Raw genomic sequence first — 21,811 nt, forward strand, 5'->3', positions numbered from 1 at the left:
ATAAAAATTATTAACACACACAGCACTTCTAGTAAAGCTAAAGGGAAATAACTTGGTGTTTAAATAAACGAGCACTAGGTCCTCCAATTTAAACGGACCTAGTAGCTGTCAGAAAGGGACACACTACTACTTGCCCTCTAACTGAAACGGGCAGTTAGCTCTCTAACTTAATTGAGTTAAGCTAACTATTTATGTATTTATTTATTTATTTATTTACATTTGTTTACCGGGACGTTCCGACTGGACGCAGGTCCTTTTTCAGCGGATGCCCGGAAAGAAAAGCTCCACATCATGGTACATGATAGAGATACAAAGTTGCAGAAATAGTAAATATCATTACAGGTTGTTGGCTTTAATACAATAACAAGATATTGATTATCAACAGTTTGTTTGTGTCTTTCGGCTTTTCCCGGTTAGGGGTCGCCACAGCGGAACTCCGGTCCGCTAAGGATTGGTAGTTGATTTTTACGTGTCAAGTTACCAGCCCTGACGCACAACCTTCAACGAAGGTACGCCCATTCACGCATGTCTCCACGCAGAAGACCCTCTAGCTGAAAATCGAACCGGACAGCGTCTTACTGTGAGGCGACAACGCTACCGCAGCACCACCACCGTGGGTAGATATTGATTATCAACAGTATATACAGAAAATGTTGCAAGTTAAGCCAGTTTCTTGTCATTTATAATATTAGTAACAAAGTTGTCAGACAAGATGTTAAAGTACATAAAGACAACTAGCTACTTCTGACTGTGTTTAGTAGTGGTGGTAATATAGTTGGGTTGAGTCTAGGTGGGGGGGTAAGGGTAACTAATAACTAATTAACTAACTACAACAATTAAAGCACACCACTACAGTTAAAGGCAATGGGATACACAATAGAGGCCTTGTGAAAAAATGACGGCCAACAAGAAACACAGCAACAGCGATAAATTAGCTACTAAGGCTACGAACAGCACAGCACTCACAACTAAACTAACTAACTAAGCAATTCTAAAGACTAAATATGTAAAGATTAGCAAAAAGACAAAAACTTAGCCACGGCCAAGAAGACAACATCCGAACTTGTAAAGCGGCAAATGAGATCTAGGGATTGCACCACTGCATGATGGGATACTTACTCTGCCACAAGCCAAGTTAAGAGACTTCGAGCTAGTGTATTCGGCCGAGATGGAGCAGAGGATTGGCTCTGAACCGATCCAGTAAGAATGAAAGTGAGATGGGACAACATAACACCTGTAAGTTAGGACACGAAGAGCAAACTGGTTTATAGCTTGGACTTTGCGCCTAGATGTCAACACTATTTTCAGTATTAATTTTAGTCTTCTAAGATATTCCTTACTAAGTTTTATTTGCATTTGTACATGTTTAATTGTTGACCCTTCATCAATTCCCAAATATTTATAAACTCCCTCTTGTTTAACTTCTTTTGTATCACATTCCTGTCCCAAACGGATGTTTTCTTGGTGCTGCAGCTGCGGCAGCTTTCCTGCTTTAAAGGCTCCTTTTGCACATTTATCAAAACCAAATAATATTCATATATCATCTGAAAAAGTTTTGACCACTTGCAATTCTGCTTTCAGTTCCTCATCTGATGAATTATATACTTTTAAATCATCTACAAAAAAAAAAAAGATGAGAAGTCTTTACACTTTGTTGTTTTCTGGGAGCCAAATTGTAGCCATGACCTAATCTGTTAAGTAGGCAGCTTAATGGGTTAAGGGCAAGACAAAACAGAAGCAATGACAAAGACTCACCCTAGAATATTCCCCTTTGAATATTTATCCCTGGAATAATTTGTGCTTTTTCATGGCTTAAATGCAAAGTGGTTTGCCACTGTTTCATGGTCGCTGTAATGTAATTGATCAGTGTAGGGTGTATCTTGTACATTTTAAGCACTCTTTTATCCATGAATGTGAGATACGGTCAAATGCTTTTTTGTAGTCTATCCATGCCATACTTAGATTCTTTCACTTTTTCCAGTTCTCCAATATAGGTTCATAGGTTCATACTAGGCTATCTGCCCTGGGGCAATTATAAGCCTAGCCCGATTCTGTATGGCTTGCGCCACCCCTTGATTTGAGTATACTGTGCCCTTTTTAAGGTTTAGTTTACTGTGCCTCTGTCTAATAGTGACACGGGAGTAATCAAAAAGCAAATATGGTTTAAATAGGTTAATAGATAGATTAGTTCAAGGCTAACTGCCCTTGCGAGCCATTGTAAGCCAAGCCAATTATCCCTTGTGAGACTCAAACCCTGCACCTTGTGTTTGTAAGGAAAACACCTTAACCATTAGGCCATCCACCCTTATCTGACCTGATATGACTATTTAACAGCAAATGATCCTTTGTTCCATAGGAGTTTTTATTACCCTTTTATTCTGTTGAAATGATGGAATATTCTTCTAAATGGCTATAAACTTTGTCAGCATCAATTCCAGTGTAATTATATGTCTGACTCAGTATAGGTGGCTCCAAATTAGCCAAGGAATGCCTTGTAGTTGTCCTTTGCATGGGAAACCGAATTTACCTCAAATTTGGCTTTGGTAGACTATTTATCCTCAGATTTGTTTATTTTGTTTGATGAGACTGTTTTTATCCTGCAGGGTCTGCACCTCCTAATTTTTTACATGATTTTCTTCCTTCTGTTGTACAGCCTACTGAAGTTGTTATTCCACTAGGGTGACTTGCTTTTTCAGTTAGTTCTGTACTTCTTCCTGGTAGATACAGCTGCCTCTATGCAGCTATTGACATGCTTGTATAGGGTTCCTCTGAACAGTTCTGCATGTTCTCGGGGTTTATGAGCGCTTGAAATTTCTCCGATTGCCAACTTAACTCAAGACTGAGGTGGAGCTGCAGCCTATCCTGTCATGCAGAGGTAGAGAAACTCAACCAGAATGGCAGGATGTACAAAGACACACATGGCAGGTATACCTACAAGTAAGATGTATAAAAACATTTCACTTAAATGTGGCAGAGAATGAGAGCACTTTGAAAACTTATGAGCATATGCAAGGAAATGCAGGATTGACACAGAAAGTAACTCAGATAAGAAACAACCTGGAGAATCAAATTCTGTGATGCAGCAATGCTAACTGCTGCACCACTGTGTCACCTACAGTTTAAACAAACTCTTAAATACAGCAATAAATAAATGTTGTCTACCTTTCTTCTTCCTTATGTAGCCCCACATTTTGGAAAAAAAATGCTTAAATAAAGACATTTGAAAGAAAAAGAAATGTAACTGCAGAAAAAAACAGACAATATCTGTATCAAGAGTAGAATCTTCATGCAATGTGTACATTCAATCAAATGAGCAACTTCACATTTTCCTATAATCTACAAGCATTGTAAAACTAACATACCTGCCCTGTTTCTTCAAATCTCTTCCTGTCTGCACTGTCAATGACATAAATCTAAAAAAAAAAAATATATTACAAACAGCTGCTTAAAAATGTATGCAGCAACATACTGGTGTTTATGTTTTTCTGATTTTTGTATAAATATAAAATGAAAGATCAGAGAAAACGTTGTTGGTATAATAAAACTACATTGAGGCAAATTTAAATCAGAAAATGTGTGGTCCACACAAACTACTTTTCACTGCTGTATGATGATGGCACATCCACTAAATTAAGAGACCATAACACGGAATTCACAAGTTATCCTTCAGGCTTACAATTTCGGTGACTTGAGGTTGGGTTGGATGGCTTATGGCCTTCCTTACAAAGATCAGTTCAGTTACATGACTAAATGAAAGTTACTTACCATAATGACAAAGCTAGATTAGCAATTCCATTACTTTTACCCATAGGACTAAAGTCCCATAATGCTATACTGCCTAGGACTCTACTCCAGAACTCGGAGGCCTGCATAAAGCTGTACAAACAGCCAGCACCCAGTACACAAGAACATACACACTGGCTGAGGTCAAAAGATCTGTTAGGTCAATTGAAGGGAGACAAAATATAGGTCTGGCTAAACGGACAGACATTGCCAATCCAGACCTATTGTATATTAAGCATGTAACTTTTGCACATGGGATTAGTCTTCCATTTCTTTTACCTTAAGGTCCGAGTTCCACGTTAATCTTCCGAGGTGAATCCTTATGGAAGAACTCCTCAATATATGGAGTCTCCAATGGCAGGTCTATTCTAGAGATTCCATTCAGCTTGCAAACTTTTGCAAACATTTACACTGATATCTAAGTGCCCACAGTGCAAATATCATCCAAGGCTGTGTTCCTGAAAAAAGGCCTGGGAAGTCATTAATTGTACCAGAATGTGCCTTGGCTACCTGTAGCAAGGACCACGGTATCTTACAATGTAAAACTTCATACAATCAGACATTTGGATAAAAATAATTTATACACTTTCTAATTCAAATATTCTTCGGAAAAGGGCACAAACAATTGTGGACCTTTCTGAAAAGATTTGGATTTACCCAACTAAAATCAAAATTGCCAGTGGAAATCCACAGTATGCAAGATATATATACTTGCACTGTTAGAAAATTATAGGAACACTGGCAAGCCAACTGATTCAGTCAAACTTTAATTAGTGGCAACCTTTAGCTAAAAGATGGATTAATCCTTGTGAATACTCCTATCTTTGCAGAGCACAATAGGGAGAATTAGCAGCTATCAGAAGCTCAGAAATCCTCCTTGAGAAACAGCTACTAAGAATAAGAATTTCCAAGAAATTAACTTTACATCTGTTGAGAAAACAGATTCAAATGGGGATTTTGTTAAATTCTCAAGCACAAAAATACAAATCCCACAGAAGTTCAGGGTCATTCGGATGGGGCTACAGGAAAAAAGTACTCAAGAGAATGGTTTTGCGCAGTTTAAGGGAAGCTCACAAAAGAGAGTTAGGCCATTAGTGAAAGTCTAATACAGCATACAAATGAACAAGAATAAGCCCAGAGTCAAAATGCTAAATAAATAAATAAAACAAACTAGGACTACTGGAACTGGGGCCATGAAGAAGGTCAATGCCCCTATTCAGTATTCAGAGCCATTATAAAAATTCTCATCCACTTCCTCCCAGGTGTACTTCAACTGGTTTTGGACCGCAGAGCAGGAGATGGACCACCCAGTCTGGATATGCATGGCTCCTACCTGTCATTAGAAGTGGAGATGTCAAACAGAAGAAGGTAGTGGAGATCCAGGTGAGGAATACTGGACAGGTGGAAAACTGCATTCTGGATGTCATCAGACACAGATGCATGTCCATGTTGCAAGGCCACGGCAGAAAGAATCATATTTGCTGCTGCCAATATGAGGCTATCACACTAACTTTAGATATGAACAATTTTGCTTTCTCTGAGGACTTGGGAATAAGAGGAAATGGGAAAAGCATAAAGGAGACCCAAGAGCCACTCTGAATGCATCTCTGGAACAGCCTCCAGAGGGTGGAACAAGAGAAAAGAAACTGCTGCATTTGGAGTTGGTTAGGGGTGCAAATATTTGTACCAAGACTTCACCAACACTTGAACAGTTTTCTGTCTACTGATGTACTGAACAACCACTTGAGAGATATCAGCAAACAGAGGCTGAGCCTGTCTGCTAACAAGCTGGTTTGGCTAGAGGTGTGGTTGGCAATTTGAAAGTGTCTAGTTACAAAAGCCCATTCTCAAACTCTTGTGATCTCCTAAAGAGGGGATATAAATGAGCCCCCCCCCAATTTACTGATGTGTCAAACTACAGTAATTCTGAAATAGTCTGTTTTGACACAGGTTGCCCCCTTCTCACCTTCACAAGAAATGAACAATTGATCAGACATAATTAGTTCTGTCAAGATAGCACCAGAGTTGTCTGTGGATATGCACAGTATGCAGGATCCTTTCTCCCACATTTTTAAGTTTAGGAAAGAAAACGGGGATATGCATATTTTGGATTAAAGTAAATTTGGATACAACTTTAGACATAAAAGGAGGATTACTTACCAAGGAAACCCTGTTACTATGGAAAATGAGAAGAAGGTTGACTCACCACAACAGCATGCAACTCCGATACCCTTTTTTACAGAGGTCAGAGCAATCGGTAAAATTGTTTTCTATGTTAAGAACCTCTCAACTTAGCCTGATTAGCTGGCTCAAATGGAGCAAGAGTTAGCTTCTCTAGCACAAAAACATGATCCCAAGGAGGGGAAAGCAGTATTCTTGGAGGCCTCTTATGCAAACCCCCTTTTAAGAACATCTTGACACGAGACTGCACTGAAAGAGGATGATCCATGGGCATTCATACTGAAACGGCTAACAAATGAACCTTGACAGATAAATAAGAAAGGCCACAGAATAGTAACTTGCACAAATATTGTAAATCCAGAGAACAACTAGTCCCCAATGGGTGGTGGTTATGTTGTTGGCACCAACAAGAAAACCTTTTCCATTTGCAAATACAAGAAATCCTGCTACTAGAAAATCATGCATCTGTTAATACCTACTGCATATCCTCAGAAAACAGGTGGTTAAAAGGAATTAAGAGCTTATCATCCAGGCAGTTCACTGAATATGACTGATGTCAGGGTGTATCAAACACCCCCTGTTCTTGTGCGAGTAGATCCACTCTTTGAAGAAGCTTGTGGTAATTGCCAGCAGCAATTTCCAAAAGAAAGGAGGACCACATCTGCCTGGGCCAGAAGAGAGTCACTACAAAGATCTTGGGGGACTACTGAATCCTCAGAGGTTCCCTGGATGTTAGTAGAAAGAGGAGAAAGGCATAAAGGAACATTTCACCCAAAGAAAAGAAAATTAATCTGACTTCCAGGCTTTCTTGCATGGAGTTCTGGAACAGAATTTTGCCAGTTTGATTGTTCAGACAGAAAGTGAAGAGGTGTATCTGAGGAACTTCTCACAAATGGATCAAATCTTGGAAGATCCCATCATGTTGTTTCTATTCATAAGAGTCTGCTCTGGTCCTGCTCAGCTTATCTGTTACACAATTTTGCTCTGATGGAATGCTGGATGCTGGTAGAGAGAGATTGTGCTGTGAAGCTACATTCCAAGCTAACTTTTAGGCAAGTTCTTTTATGATGTTTCTTTACTCCTTGAAGGTTTTTTTAGCAGAGACATCAGAGAGATATTTTTGTGTTTTATTGTACAATAAATTTACTGTGGAATCTGGCTGGTCGTATTTCATCTATTTGCTTTCACTTGTGGTGATACATTTAAAGCTAACTTGGCTAGTGTGCAGGGGGGGGGGGCATGACCTGGTTACCCCTTGCTTGTTGATGTACTACAATACTTTGGTGTTGTCTGTAACTACCTGAAGAGGTCCTGGGGACCAAAGATGGTTCAGAGAGTTGACTGCCTTGATCATGGCACTCATCTCCTTGATATTTATGAGCTTCAGTTTGTCCTCTGTGCCCCACATCCCCTGCACTTTTATCCTTTCTGAAACTGCTCCCCAAGCACAGTCTGAAGTATCTGGGATGACTGACTGCTTTGGAAAAGGGGGAGGGGACCTAGGGATATGAAAAGATAAAGGGTGTTGATGCTGGAATCAAGATATTTCAGGTACCACTCATCTCATTTATCCATCTTGTGTGGAGTTTTGCCAGGGGTAACATGAGAATCATAGATGCCAGGAGACTCAAAATCCTGAGACATTCCCTTGCAGGGACCGAAATCGGAGTAGAAAACCTTAGAAATAGATGTAAATAAAGATCAATATTTTTTCCTGTTGAAGAAAAGCTCTTTGAACTAAGGTGTCTGACATTCCAGGAACACAATCCTATGTGAGGGAGTCCAGAAAGACTTTTGAATGTTCTGTTGGAATCCCACCTTGTGTAAGAGCTCTCTCTCACCCAACAGAAAGATTCCTGACACTCTGAAAAAGACTCTCTAAAGATAAGCATGTTGTCCAAATATAGAAAATGCAGATGCCTAGGCATTTTGTGAACATTCTTGGTGCAGTGGGTAGTCTAAAGGGTAAGGCAGAGAATTGATAATCTGATCCAGACATACAAACCCTTAAGAAATGCCTGATATCTGGATGAATAGGGATGTTATAAACACCTTTTATGTCTAGTATTACAAGGAAACTTGAAAGAGAAGGTAACCAGTTGTGAAGTGACAACATTTTGAACTTGGACACCATCTCAAACAGGTTTGAGAAAAAGATATTCAGAAATGGTCTCCAAGTATTTTCTTCCTTTGGCACCAGGAACATCCTTGAATAAAATCCCTTCCCCATCTGGGGAGGAGGAACTGGTTCTATCATTCCTTGCAACAGCATATGATGAAAAACACATAAAAGCAAAACAGTCTGATCTGGAGAATGTGGAAGGACCTCCAAGAAGGGAGGAATGGCATCCCACTGCCAACTGTAACCTTGATAAATGCTTTTTCAGAACCCATTTGTCTGAAACAATCTGATGCCAAAGAGGAAATGGAGATTCAGACTTTCTGGAAGAAAAAAAAGGCCCAGATTGGGACTGGGTCACAAGACCTCTTGAACAGTCATTCAGACTCATTGGACTGTCCTTGGTTTTGGGAGGTTTGAGACTTCTCTGTGGAACCCCCTTGCCATTTCTTCTTAAATGTCTGTTGAATTAAATTCTATTGAGATTGTTTATTGTTTTTTTTTTTTTTTGGTGAACATCTGAGCTAGGAGAAAGAAAATCCCTTGGACAATTTGGAAAAGGAGGGATGAAATATCTTCGAGATTCCATGGATCAGCCTGCACCCTTCATCATACGCTTTGATAACCTCTGCAGCAGAGGGGTCAAACACTAAATCTCAATTGAAGGGAGAATTTAAAATCTCATTTTCATAATCATCTGGAAGGTTCTGAGAATATCGCCATGCAGATCTCAATAAAACAGTTGTACTAGTGGCCATAGCCTTAGACGAAGTATCAGAGTCATACACACACACGCACTGCAAACAATGAGCAGTGACTTGTGCAACACAAGAAAAGTACAGTTGTGTACACTTATCATAAATGTAGATGTTCGAGTGTATTCACTGTTGCAGTCATCACATTTGGGTTATCTGCCTGCTGGTAGCCCTAAGCTGGCCTGAATACCAGAGTCTTTGGATTCCTGCATCGGATGCTGTCTCCTCTTCCATGACGTCAGATTGTCAGGGGTATAAAACATGCAGCCGATGCCATTACATCAGTTTTTCTTGCCCCAGCTGTCAGGTGCCCCCACAATAGGAAGCAATTAAATGGTATGGTAAACCTCCATCAAAAAGCAAATACACAAGAAAAAATAAATATACCAACCAGAAGGGGAGGTGGAGCGCAGAGAAGTCAGGGGGCTGGAGGAAGGGTAACTAGGACTGCAACTGTGAATACACTCGAGCATCTATATTTATAGTAAGTGTACACAACTGTCCTATGTTCTTCATGTTTCACTGTTGCAGTCATCACATTTGGGTTGATTCCCAAAGCTAAGGAAGGAAGGAGGAAGTTAAAGAGCATTAGCGCCAGCTATTAATCCCTGCAAGACTCAAGTGGCAAGTCCAGCTCTGGATTTAGAAAAGATAGGCAAATGGTAATGCTTGGTGAAGGTATATACAGAGCTCCAGGTGGCAGCTTCAGGGATGTCCCTGGTAGGGACACCTCTGAAAAATGCCGCAGAGGTAAATGTAGCCCTGGTGGAATGTGATATTATCCCCTGTGGGGTAGTTTTTCCATGGTGCTTGTAGCAGAAATGAATGCAATGGGCTATCCATTTTGAAATGGTTTGCTTTGAAATGGCCTTTCCCTCTGCCCCTGCAGCAAAGCTAACTAGTAGCTGCTCAGATTTTCTGGTAGGCTTAGTCCTGTCCAAATGGAATCTAAGTTGTCTGTGCACATCCAGAGAGTGCAGTATTCATTCCACTTTGTTTTGTGGATTAGGGAAAAAAGTAGGCAAATGAATGGACTGATTTAGATCCACAGAAGACACCACCTTGGGCATAAAAGAAGGATTAGTCCCGAGGGAAACCCTGTCCGCATGGAAGATAATGAAGGGTTCCACTGCCATGAGGGCCTGTAATTCAGACACTCTTCTTGCTGAAGTGATGGCTAGAAGGAAGGCTGTTTTCCAAGAAAGTAATTTCAACTCTGCTGTAGCAGCTGGTTCAAAGGGGAGAAGAGTGAGCTTTTCCAATACAAAATTAAGGTCCCAGGCTGGAGTGGGAGCTCTCCTGGGGGGGGGTCTTAAATTTTTGGCCCCTCTAAGGAATTGCTTTAGCAAGGGGAGAGAGAAGAGGGCTGACTCAGTATTATAATGCGCTGAAATGGCAGAGACATGAATTTTAATTGATGAGAAGGATAGGCCCCTGTGGAGCATTTCTGTTAAATACTGTAGAATATGAGGCAAGTTGGGCACCGTTGTGCCCATCCCCTCAGCCAGGCTCCAGGAGCAGTATGTTTTCCACTTTTCAGCATAGGACTTTCTAGTACTAGGCCTCCTTGCCTCCAGAATGACATCCAGTACTTGCTTACTGAGGGATGTTAAGGAAGAGCTCAAGGGATAAGACAGGCTTCAAGGTTCATAGTTTGAAGCTGAGGGTGCAGAATCTGCCTGCCTGCTGGGACAGCAGGGAAGGGGTCTGAGGCAGGTGCCATGGTTTTAGCAGTGTCATACTGCAGAAGGGGGGGGGGGGGTACCAGTGCTGACGTGGCCAGTCTGGTGCAATCAGTATTGTCCTTGGCTTGTCCTGTTTGACCTTTAGTAGAACCTTCAAAAGGAGAAGCAGAGGAGAAAGGCATAAACTCAGAGGCTTTCCTAGGTAAAAGGACAAAGCATCCACTTTCCAAGTTTGGCTGTGGGTAGTTCTTGTGCAGAATTTGTGCAATTGGTAGTTCTGAGGGGAGGCAAATAGGTCTACCTCTGGAGTCCCCCATTTGTTCCTCAAGAGGTTGAATATTTTGGGTTCTACTTTCCATTCATGTGGGTCCATGAGATTTCTGCTTAAGTCATCTGCCAGTGAATTTAGTTTGCCTGGCAGGAAATGAGCTTGCAGGTGTACGTGGTAGCTCAAGGCCGTGTTCCACAGAGCCATGGCTAGTCTGCAGAGAGGGTATGAATGGGTTCCCCCCGGCTTGTTTATGTACCACATAACTGTGGTGCTGTCCGTCTTTACCAATAGTTGTCCTGGAAGAATACGGTCTTTGAAGGCTGTCAGAGCATTCTGTACAGCTAACGTTTCTTTTTGATTGATATGCAGGTGCATCTGTCTCGGGGTCCATTTGCCTGAATGCACTGCCCTGCCATGTGAGCTCCCCATGCATAGTCTGATGCGTCTGTTGTTAGGGTTTGGGTAGCAGGAGGTAGAGTGAAAGGAAGTCCCTTGTTGTGGTAACAGGCCTCTGCCCACCAAAGGAACTCTGTCTTGATACAAGGAATGATAGAAATCATTGTTTCCAGGTCCTGAGAATGTTGACACCATAGGCTTTTTAGATACCATTGGAGTTTCCTCATATGCAGTCTCGCATATGGAATTAGTAAAATGCAACAGGCCATGAACCCCAGCGCTTGCAGTATTTTCCTTGCAGATAGCTGGGGTTTTAGGCTATCAAACTTTTTTTCTCCAGAGTGAGGAATGCCATCTGGGAAGATGTGTTCAAGCTTGCTCCCAGAAATACAATCTGTTGGCAGGGTCCTAGGTGAGATTTCTTTTCATTGATGGTGTACCCCAGTGAGGTTAGAAGTTTCTTTACGAATACCAGGAGTTGTAACAGCAAGTCCTGGCTTTCTGCCTGAATCAGACAATCATCCAAGTATGGGTAAATTTGAATATTTCTCTGCCTGAAAAATGCAATGGCTGGAGCTAGATACTTTGTGAATACCCTGAGCGCAGCAGATAAGCCAAAGAGAAGTGCAGAGAACTGACAGTGCATGGAGCCTGCCCTGAAGCGTATGTATTTCCTGCACGATTCCCTTACAGGGATGTGCAGGTAAGCTTCCTTTAAGTCTAGGGCTGCCAGCTAGGCATCCTTGGCTAGCATGGGAAGAAGCTGTTGCAGAGTTAGCATTATGAATTTTGGAACTACCAGAAAGGTGTTGAGAATAGAGAGGTCCAGGATAGGACGCCAGGAGTTGTCTTTTCTGGGCACCAGAAAAAGTCTTGAATAAAAACCTTGTCCCCTTCGTTCTGCTAGGACAGGCTGAATAGCCCTGATATTGAGAAGAGAGAACATGCTGTTGGGCCTCCGCCTATTGATTTGGGGGTAAGTCTGGCCAACCATTTGGGGTTGGTAGGGTGTGGAAGTGAAATCTGTATCCTTGGGAAACTATGTCCAAAACCCATTTGTCCTGGGTAATAAGTTCCCAGTTTTTTGCATGCAGGGCGAGCTTTCCTCCTAAGGGAGCAGGTAGTAGAGCAGGGCTTCGAAGGGTTAAGGTTAAGTCATTGTACCATTTTTCTGTAAGGGGGTGGCTTACTACTCCCTGCCTTGGAAGTGGGAGCCCCCCACTGCTTACATCTGTCTGTAGCCTGAGACAGTAGCCTAGGTCTGCTGTTCCTGGGTTTGGACTGAAAAGGTCTGGAAGGGACTGGAAAGGACCAGTTCTTTGAAAGCCAATGCCTATTGAATCTGGGAGGCTGTACTTGTAGGAAATCTTTAACAGTTTGCATAGATTTAGCTTTTTCCTCCATCCTTTTGAGGACTTCTGCTTTGTTGCCAAAAAGGCGGTCTTGGTGTAAGGGAGCATCCAGTAATTTAGCTTTTACATGATTTGGCAAGTTTTGTTCTTTAAGCTAAGCATGCCTTCTAGGTACAGTCCCAGTTACAGCAGCCCTGCAAGATGCTTCTAAAGCATCAAAAAGTACAGTTGTGTACCTACCATAAATGTAGATGTTTGAGTGTATTCACAGTTGCAGTCATTACTCTTGGGTTATCCTGCTGGCAGGCTACCGTCAGTCGACCAGAATTCCAAAGTCTAGGTCTGGCGTCGGTTGCTGTCACCTCTTCCCTGACGTCAGTGCACCAGGGGTATAAAAGATGCAGCCAACGCCATTTACTTCTGTTTTTCTTACCCCAGATGTCAGGTGCCCCCAAACTGGTAGGCTGAAAAATATGCCAATAAGAAATGCATGCACAAAAATAACATTTCCTTCATCTACAAGCAAATACACCAAAAAGGTTGTATAGGATAGAGAAGTGCAGATAAGTCCCAGCAAAGAAAAGGGGGATGGTGGGTGGGTAACCTGGACTGCAACAGTGAATACACTTGAACATCTACATTTATAGTAGGTACACAACTGTACTATGTTCATCGTGTTTCACTGTTGCAGTCATTACTCTTGGGTAGAATCCCAAAGCTGAGGATGGGTGGCTGGGCTAAATAGGATTAGGAGAGGCTATGAGGCCTTGTAGAACTGCAGTGGCAAAGCCTGCTCTGGACTTAAGAGTAACGACGCAAGTGGTAGTGCTTTGTAAAGGTGTGCACTGAACCCCAAGTTGCAGCCTCTAAGATATCTTTGGTTGGTACTCCTCTGAAGAAGGCTGCTGAAGTGGCTGCTACTCTGGTTGAATGAGGCCTAATGCCCTTAGGCACTGATTTGCCATGTTGAAAATAGCAGAAACGGATGCAATGGCCTATCCATTTAGAAATGGTCTGTTTTGAGATAGCCTTTCCTTGTGATCCTGCAGCATATGAAACTAAAAGTTGCGCAGTCTTTCTGAAAGCTTTAGTTCTGTCCAAGTAGAAGTGTAACTGCCTGTGTATGTCCAAAGAATGCAGACTTTTCTCACCCTTGTTCTGTGGATTTGGGTAAAAGGTAGGCAAGTGAATGGTTTGATTGAGGGCCACACTGGACACCACCTTAGGCATAAATGTAGTGTTTGTCCCTCAGAGAAACCTTGTCTGGATGAAAAATGATGAAAGGTTCCACAGCCATGAGTGCTTGTAACTCCGAGATTCACCTTGCAGAGGTTATTGCTAGGAGCAGAGCTGTTTTCCAGGATAAGAATTTTATATCTGCTGTTGATGCTGGCTTGAAAGGAGGCAATGTGAGTTTTTCCAAAACATAATTGAGGTCCCAGGCCGGAATTGGTGCTCTCCTTGGAGGCCTAATGTTTTTGGCCCCTCTGAGGTACTGCCTTATTAAAGCATGAGAAAATATAGGTGGTTCCGTATTGTAATGGGCTGAAATGGCAGAGGCATGAATCTTAATTGATAAGAAAGAAAGGCTTTTGTTCGGCATCTCAGTTAGGTATTGTAAAATCTGAGGGATATTTGGTACACACGTGTTAATGCCTTGTTCCTGGTTCCGAGCACAGAATCTCTTCCATTTTTCTGCATAAGATTTTCTGGTACTGGGCCTCCTGGCCTCCAAGATAACATCCATAACAGCTTTTGAAAGAGGAGTGTTCTGAATGGCTACATTACCCGCCATGCAGCCAGATTTAAGGTCCTGAGTAGGCTTTGCAGGATCGGATTGTTTTGTTGGGTCAGCAGTGAGAAGTTTGAGACAATATCCATGCTGGACCTTGAGACAAGCTCTTTAGGATTGGGTACCAGTGCTGGCGTGGCCAGTCTGGTGCAATAAGTATAATTTTTGGCTTTTCTTGTCTGATCTTTAGGAGTACTCTGGGAAGGAGAGGCAGTGGGGGAAAAGCATATACTGTTAGATTTTTCCAGTTGAATGACAGGGCATCCACTTTCCATGCTTGCTTGGGATAAATCCTTGTGCAAAATCTCTGCAATTGGCAGTTGTGACGGGAGGCAAATAGATCTATGTCTGGGCATCCCCATTTCATTATTATCATGCTGAAGACTTGTGGATCCAGTTTCCATTCGTGGGGATCCATGAGGTTTCTGCTTAGTTCGTCTGCCAGAGTATTTGTTTTTCCTAGCAGGAATTGTGCTTGCAGGTGAACTTGAAAAGCCAATGCTGTGTCCCATAAGTTCATTGCTTGTCTGCAGAGGGGGTAAGAATGTGTACCTCCCTGCTTGTTTATGTACCACATGACCGTAGTGTTGTCTGTCTTTATCAGCAACTGTCCTGGATGAAGCAGGGCCTTGAAAGCTGACAGGGCATTTTGAACAGCTAGCATCTCTTTTTGATTGATGTGAAGATGCATCTGGTTTGCAGGCCATGTGCCCTGAATACATTTTCCTGCCATATGTGCCCCCCCAGGCATAATCTGATGCATCCGTTGTCAGTGTCTGTCTGGCTGTGGGTAAACTGAATGGCAGACCCTTGTTGTGGTGACAGGCTTCTGCCCACCATCGAAACTCCTGTTGTAGGCAGGGAATGAGTGCAATTACTGTCTCCAGGCTGTGGCAGTGCTGAGTCCAAACACTTTTTAGATACCATTGTAGTTTCCTCATATGCAGTCTGGCATATGGAATTAGCAGTATGCAGGATGCCATGAAACGCAAGGCCTGCAGGATTTTTCCTTGCAGATAAGTGGGTTTTTGTTGCCAATTTCTTGAAGTAAGTAGTCAGTTGCTTTTGCTTGTCTGGCGTGAGATAAGGCATCTGGGTAGTTGTATTTAAGCTTGCACCCAGGAATATTATCTCTTGAGAGGGCACTAGTTTTGATTTATTTTTGTTTACTGTGTACCCTAGGCCAATTAGTAATCTTTTTATAAATGCCAGATGCTTTAGAAGAATGTCTTTGTTCTCTGCTTGAATTAGGCAGTCGTCCAAGTAGGGATATATTTGAATTCCTTTTTGGCTGCAAAACGCAATTACTGGTGCCAGGCATTTTGTGAAGACCCTGGGCGCAGTAGATAAGCCAAAGCACAGTGCAGAGAATTGGTAATGCACTGAGCCAGCTATGAATCTGAGGTATCTTCTGCAAGACTGTCTGATTGGGACATGCAGGTATGCCTCTTTTAGGTCCAAAGTTACGAGCCAAGCCCTCTTGCCCAGCATGGGCAGTAGCTGCTGTAGAGTCAACATCTTGAATTTTGGAACTTCCAGAAACGTATTTAGTATAGACAGGTCCAGTATTGGTCTCCAGGTTTTGTCCTTTCTGGGTACTAGGAAAAGTCTGGAGTAAAATCCTTGCCCCTGCTCTTGTTGTGGTACTTGCTGAATGGCCCTCATGTCCCTGAGGGCTGTAATTTGTTTTTGTGCCTCTGCCCATTGATTGTGTGGCAGGTTTGGCATGCTCTTTGACCTTGGTAGAGTGTGAAAATGGAACTTGTAGCCTTGGGACACTATGTTTAGGACCCATTTGTCTTGGGTAACCATTTGCCAATTTGATGAAAAAAGTGCTAGTTTTCCCCCCTAAGGGGGCTGTCAAAAGAAAAATGCTTGGATCTGGTAGAGGAAAGTCATTGGGACCATTTCCTGTAAGGTTGTGATTTGTCTTCTCCGCTTTTGGAGGTAGGAGCACCCCATTGTTTAGGCCTGTATGAGCCTTGGGGCTGAGATCTGCCTCTGGGACGCCTGTATTTGCCTCTTTGTGGTCTGTTTGACACTGGAAAGGACCAATTTTTAGAAGGCCAGTTCCTGCTAAACCTGGGTGGCTGTACCTGTAAGAAAGCCTTGACTGTCTGCATGGATTTTCTTTATTCTCCATTTTTTTCAACACCTCTTCTGCTTTAGTACCAAACAAAGTATCATGCTGTAATAGTGCATCTAATAATTTTGCTTTAACATGATCAGGCAGATTATGTTCCTTTAACCAAGCGTGCCTTCTAATAACAGAACCTGTAAAAGCGGCCCTGCAAGAGGCCTCCAATGAATCATAACCACATTGCAAAGTATGCTTTCCCACTTGTTCAGTTGCATGAAATAAATCCTGCAATTCTTTGTTCTCTGAACATTCAGTATTTTGTCAACAATTTCTGTTTAAGCAGTGACATTAAATATTGCTGATATTTAAGCATATGAAACTGACAATTTAAAGCCCTTACAGCCAGGGTAGCAGAAGTGTAGACTTTTTTCCCCCATCTGTCTAGAGCCCTAGAATCCCTATCAGAGGGGACAGTTTTTTTTGCAGTGGAAACTTTAACCCCTTTAGGACCCTGAGATATAGTTTCTGGGTCAGCAGTGGGGTTCTTGTATAGGAATTTATGAGAATCCGGGACCCTGTAGTATCTGTCTGGCTTAGCAGGTGCAGGGGGTAAAGAGTCAGGGGACAGGCCGGACTCTGAAAATACATCATCGACAATGTCTAGAACAGGGGGAATAGCAAGGGGTCTGTGCTGAGGAAGTAGCAAAAAGTCTGAGCCTTTTCTTAGATTCAGAATAATCTTGGCTCTCCCAGTGGAAATGCTCCCCCATAGTATATAGGGTTTCCCCAAAAGAATAATCCTCAGGAGGAGAGGCTGAAGGAATGGATTCTTCAGCATCAGAATCCTCATAGGGAAGCATGGAGTAATCCTGCTCAGAAGAGGAATCAGAGGAAATAGATACCTGATCAGAAGAATCATACTCTGTCTCTTGCCTAGGCCTCTTATCAGGAGGGGGATGGAAGCCCCTGATCAAAGTAATTAGGTCTTTGGCCATTTTGAGCATCTGTTTTTTAGGCATGGATGTCTGAGTATGAGAATGCTGTACTTGTTTCTTTGTCTTTAGAGCTGCTTTAGTCTTTGAAGCTGAAGATGACTTAACATACAGTTGTGTAGGTCTAAAGACACCCTCAGAAGCAGATGCCTGCTCAGCGGCTTCAGACCCATCTGAGGGACTGTTTTCCGAGTGTCCAATACCTTGAGTATCTAGAGGCCCAGTCGGCTCCACGTGGGAGTCGGTAGCGGGCGCCAGGGGCTGCGAAAGCACCTCACTGAGAACCAGCATCTGGTACCTAACAGAGGCTTCGTCGTGGGTTTTGGACCTCGGATGCCTATCCTTGTCCTTGCGTTTTTTGTAAACTCCAGTTGTCGGCTGGTCCAACGGCATTATATAATCAAATCTTTGACCAAAGTAATGAAATGCAAAATTGAACCGATGCTTGATAGTGCATTGGTTAAATGTAGCACAAAACCGACAGCTAGCAACGTTGTGATCAGGGCCCAGGCAAGGAATACAGTAAGAGTGAAAATCCTTATGAGGTATTTGCTTCCCACAAGAAATACAATTGTTAACTTTTTCTGACATCGGTCTGGAGCAAGAAAAAAGTTTCTCCAATGGGGTACTTAGCTTTAATGAAGACTTCGGTTCTGAAATTCAAATTTGAAAATCTCAGAAGTCGGCCAACCGGCACTTGCGAACTACTTTTGCTTCAGGCACCGCGCAGCAAGAAAGACTGAAGAAAATGGCGTCGGCTGCATCTTTTATACCCCTGGCGCACTGACGTCAGGGAAGAGGCGACAGCAACCAACGCCAGAAAGTACAGTTTTGTACCTACCATAAATGTAGATGTTCGAGGATCCACATTGCTGCAGTCCTAACTATTGGGTAGTCCGCTGTCCAGTCGGCCCGAATACCAAAGTATATGGCTGACGTCGGTCAAGGCGCATTAGACTGACGTCAGTACGTCAGGGTACTAATGCGCATGACCGACGTCATATCCTCAGTCTTTTCTTGCCCCAGATGTCAGAAGACCCTAAAAAGACAAGGCCAAAACCAAAAACTCCAAACATACCTGCACCAAAAATATGTACAATATATACAAAATTACCAGAATATAACCTCACCTACACAACCACCCCTAAACACAGAGGGGAAGGAGGGAGGGTAAATTGGACTGCAGCAATGTGGATCCTCGAACATCTACATTTATGGTAGGTACAAAACTGTACTATGTTCTTCATTCCACATTGCTGCAGTCCTAACTATTGGGTAGAATCCCAAAGCAGAGGTAAGGGAGGCTGGCAAATCATAAGGAAGCAGGAGCTGACAACATGCCTTGCAAAACAGCTGTGGCAAAACCAGCCCTAGATTTAGAGTAGAGAGGAAGGTGATAATGCTTAGAGAAAGTATGCACTGAACTCCAAGTAGCTGCCTCCAAAATATCCTTAGTTGCCACCCCCCTTAGAAATGCAGTTGAAGTGGCAGTAGCCCTAGTGGAATGAGGCCTAATCCCAGCTGGAATCTCCTTGCCATGATGGGAATAACAAAACGCAATGCAAAACCCAATCCACTTAGAAATAGTTTGTTTTGACACAGGCTTGCCCTGAGAACTCAAAGCAAAAGAAACAAACAATTGCTGAGACTGCCTAAAATCCTTAGTCCTGCTTAAATAATAACGCAATTGCCTGTGCACATCTAAAGTGTGCAAAATCTTTTCCCCTTTATTTTGGGGATCTGCATAAAAAGTAGGCAAATGAATAGTTTGGTTTAAAGCCACACTAGAAACCACCTTAGGCATAAAAGAAGGATTAGTACGTAATGATACCCTATCCTTATGAAAAATCACAAAAGGCTCTACCGCCATAAGGGCCTGCTATTCAGAAACCCTTCTTGCAGAAGTAATGGCCAACAAAAAAGCAGTCTTCCATGACAAGTATTTCAATTCAGCAGTAGCCGCAGGCTCAAAAGGTTGTAGAGTAAGTTTCTCCAACACAAAATTGAGATCCCAAGCAGGAGTAGGAGCTCTACGTGGGGGTCTTATATTCTTTGCCCCTCTAAGAAATTGCTTGAACAAAGGATGCGAAAACAATGGTGGGTCACAATCATAGTGAGCTGAAATTGCTGCAGCATGAATCTTAATGGAAGAGAAAGACAAACCTTTGTCCAATAACTCAGTAAGATATTGAAGAGCCACACTCAAATTAGGCTCAGAAATCTCCAAATTGTTTGCTGCACTCCAAAATAAAAATCTCTTCCATTTTTCTGCGTACACTTTCCTTGTACTAGGTCTTCTGGCTTCCATAATCACATTTAAAACTTGTTGAGGAAGTTGAGACCTGCTGTGTTTCAAAACAGAATATGCCAGGCTGTTAGATGAAGAGAGTGAAGCTTGACATTGAGCAGGTGACCATCCCTCTGATACAACAGGTGTGGAATCAAAGGTAAAGGCCATGGAGGCTTCCTTACCAGACTCCTCAGTAATGGGTACCAGTGTTGCCGAGGCCAATCTGGAGCTATTAAAATCATCCTTGGCTGGTCTTGTCTGACCTTTAGGAGCACCTTTGGAAGAAGAGGCAGAGGTGGAAAGGCATACACATGAAGATTTTTCCAACTGAAAGAAAGAGCATCCACTTTCCAGGCTGTGTGATGAAACCTCTTTGTGCAAAACTTTGGCAGCTGGTGGTTTAGTGGAGAAGCGAACAGATCTATGTCTGGAGTTCCCCATGACACTGTCAATTTTCGAAATACATGAAGATCCAGTTTCCACTCGTGGGGATCCATGATTTGTCTGCTTAACACATCTGCTAAGGAGTTCTGTGCTCGGCAGAAACCTTGCCTGAAGAGTTAGTTGCAAGCTGAGCGCAGTCTCCCATAAAATCATTGCTTGCCTGCACAACGGGTAAGAATGTGTTCCCCCTTGTTTGTTGATGTACCACATGACAGTTGTGTTGTCTGTTAGAATCAACACCTGCCCTGGAAGAAGTAACTCCTTGAAAGCCATCAATGCAAACTGGACTGCTAACATCTCCTTCATGTTGATATGTAGATGCTGTAGTCTGGCAGGCCACATGTCTTGTATCCACTTTCCATTTAGATGAGCTCCCCAAGCAATGTCTGAGGCATCTGTCGTTAGAATCTGACTCGCCTCTGGCCGGGTCACAGAGAGTCCCTTGTTTAGGTGACATTCCTGAGCCCACCACAAAAATTCCTTTTGAATGCAAGGTATTATTTGAATGACAGTGTCCAAATCCTGGCAGTGCTGTGTCCATACATTTTTGAGATACCATTGCAGCTTCCTCATATGCAGTTTGGCATTGGGAAGCACCAGAATACAAGATGCCATGAACCCTAAGGCTTGAAGGACTGTCCTTGCAGTCAGCCCGGACTGAAGAGATAGTTGATGGAAGTAACTGGAAAGATTCTTTTGTTTGTCCGGGGTTAAAAAGGCCATCTGGGCTGCTGTATTCAGTCTCACACCCAGAAAGCACATGTCTTGAGAGGGTACTAGACTGGACTTTATTTCGTTCACAGAATACCCTAGGCATCTTAGCACTGCTATTACAAATTCCAAATGCTGTAAAAGGTCTTCCTTTTCTGGAGCCAGAATCAGGCAGTCATCCAAGTAAGGATAGATTTGAATTCCTTTTAGCCTGAAGTAAGCTATCACTGGAGCCAGAACCTTTGTGAATACTCTGGGCGCAGTAGATAAGCCAAAGGGCAATGCAGAGAACTGATAATGAGAATTTCCAGCTCGAAAACGCAGATACTTCCTGCAACTTAGTCTGATAGGTACATGAAGGTAAGCTTCCTTGAGATCTAAAGTTACCATCCAGTGATCTTTGCCCAGCAGAGGTAAAAGCTGTTGTAACGTCAACATTTTGAACTTGGGAATGTCCAGATAAGTGTTGAGGATAGATAAATCCAAAATTGGTCTCCACGTGTTCCCCTTCTTGGGTACTAGGAACAGGCGAGAATAAAATCCTAGGCCCCTTTCTGGCACAGGAACTGGCTGAATGGCCCCTATTTGGAGCAACAGAGAAATTTGCTTGTGAGCCTCTTTTCTTTGTAGAGGAGGAATGTCTGGCATGCCTTTGAAAGGAGGCAAGGTATGGAAATAAAACCTGTAACCGTGGTGAATGATATCCAAAACCCACCTGTCTTGGGTAATTAAATCCCAATTTTCTTTGAAAAGAGCCAACCTTCCTCCCAAAGGTGCTGCCAGGCGAGAATGTACTGGCAGCTGAAAAGGTAGGTCATTGGGTCTGTTTACGAAAGGACTGACCCCTGCCCTCACCAGAAGTCTGAGCAGGTGAACTCCCTGTTCTAGGCCTAAAAGAACCTTGAGCTCTGCCCCTACCACGTCTAGACCTACCCCTAGACTGGGAATCATAAGCAGGAT

General features: G+C 42.8%; 1 protein-coding gene across 1 annotated transcript in view; it reads right to left on the reverse strand.

Moving 5' to 3' along the window:
- ARL3 (ADP ribosylation factor like GTPase 3) overlaps positions 1 to 21,811 on the reverse strand; it is a 528,266-nt gene that overhangs the window by 308,665 nt on the left and 197,790 nt on the right. Inside the window, exon 4 of the mRNA XM_044056550.1 lies at positions 3,363 to 3,413. Coding sequence (XP_043912485.1) covers positions 3,363 to 3,413 — 51 coding nt within the window. The remainder of the gene's footprint in view (positions 1 to 3,362; positions 3,414 to 21,811) is intronic.

Source organism: Protopterus annectens, chromosome 14.part0 (genome assembly GCF_019279795.1).
Source record: "Protopterus annectens isolate FY-2018-M chromosome 14.part0, PAN1.0, whole genome shotgun sequence".
Classification (NCBI taxonomy): Eukaryota; Metazoa; Chordata; order Ceratodontiformes; family Protopteridae; genus Protopterus; species Protopterus annectens.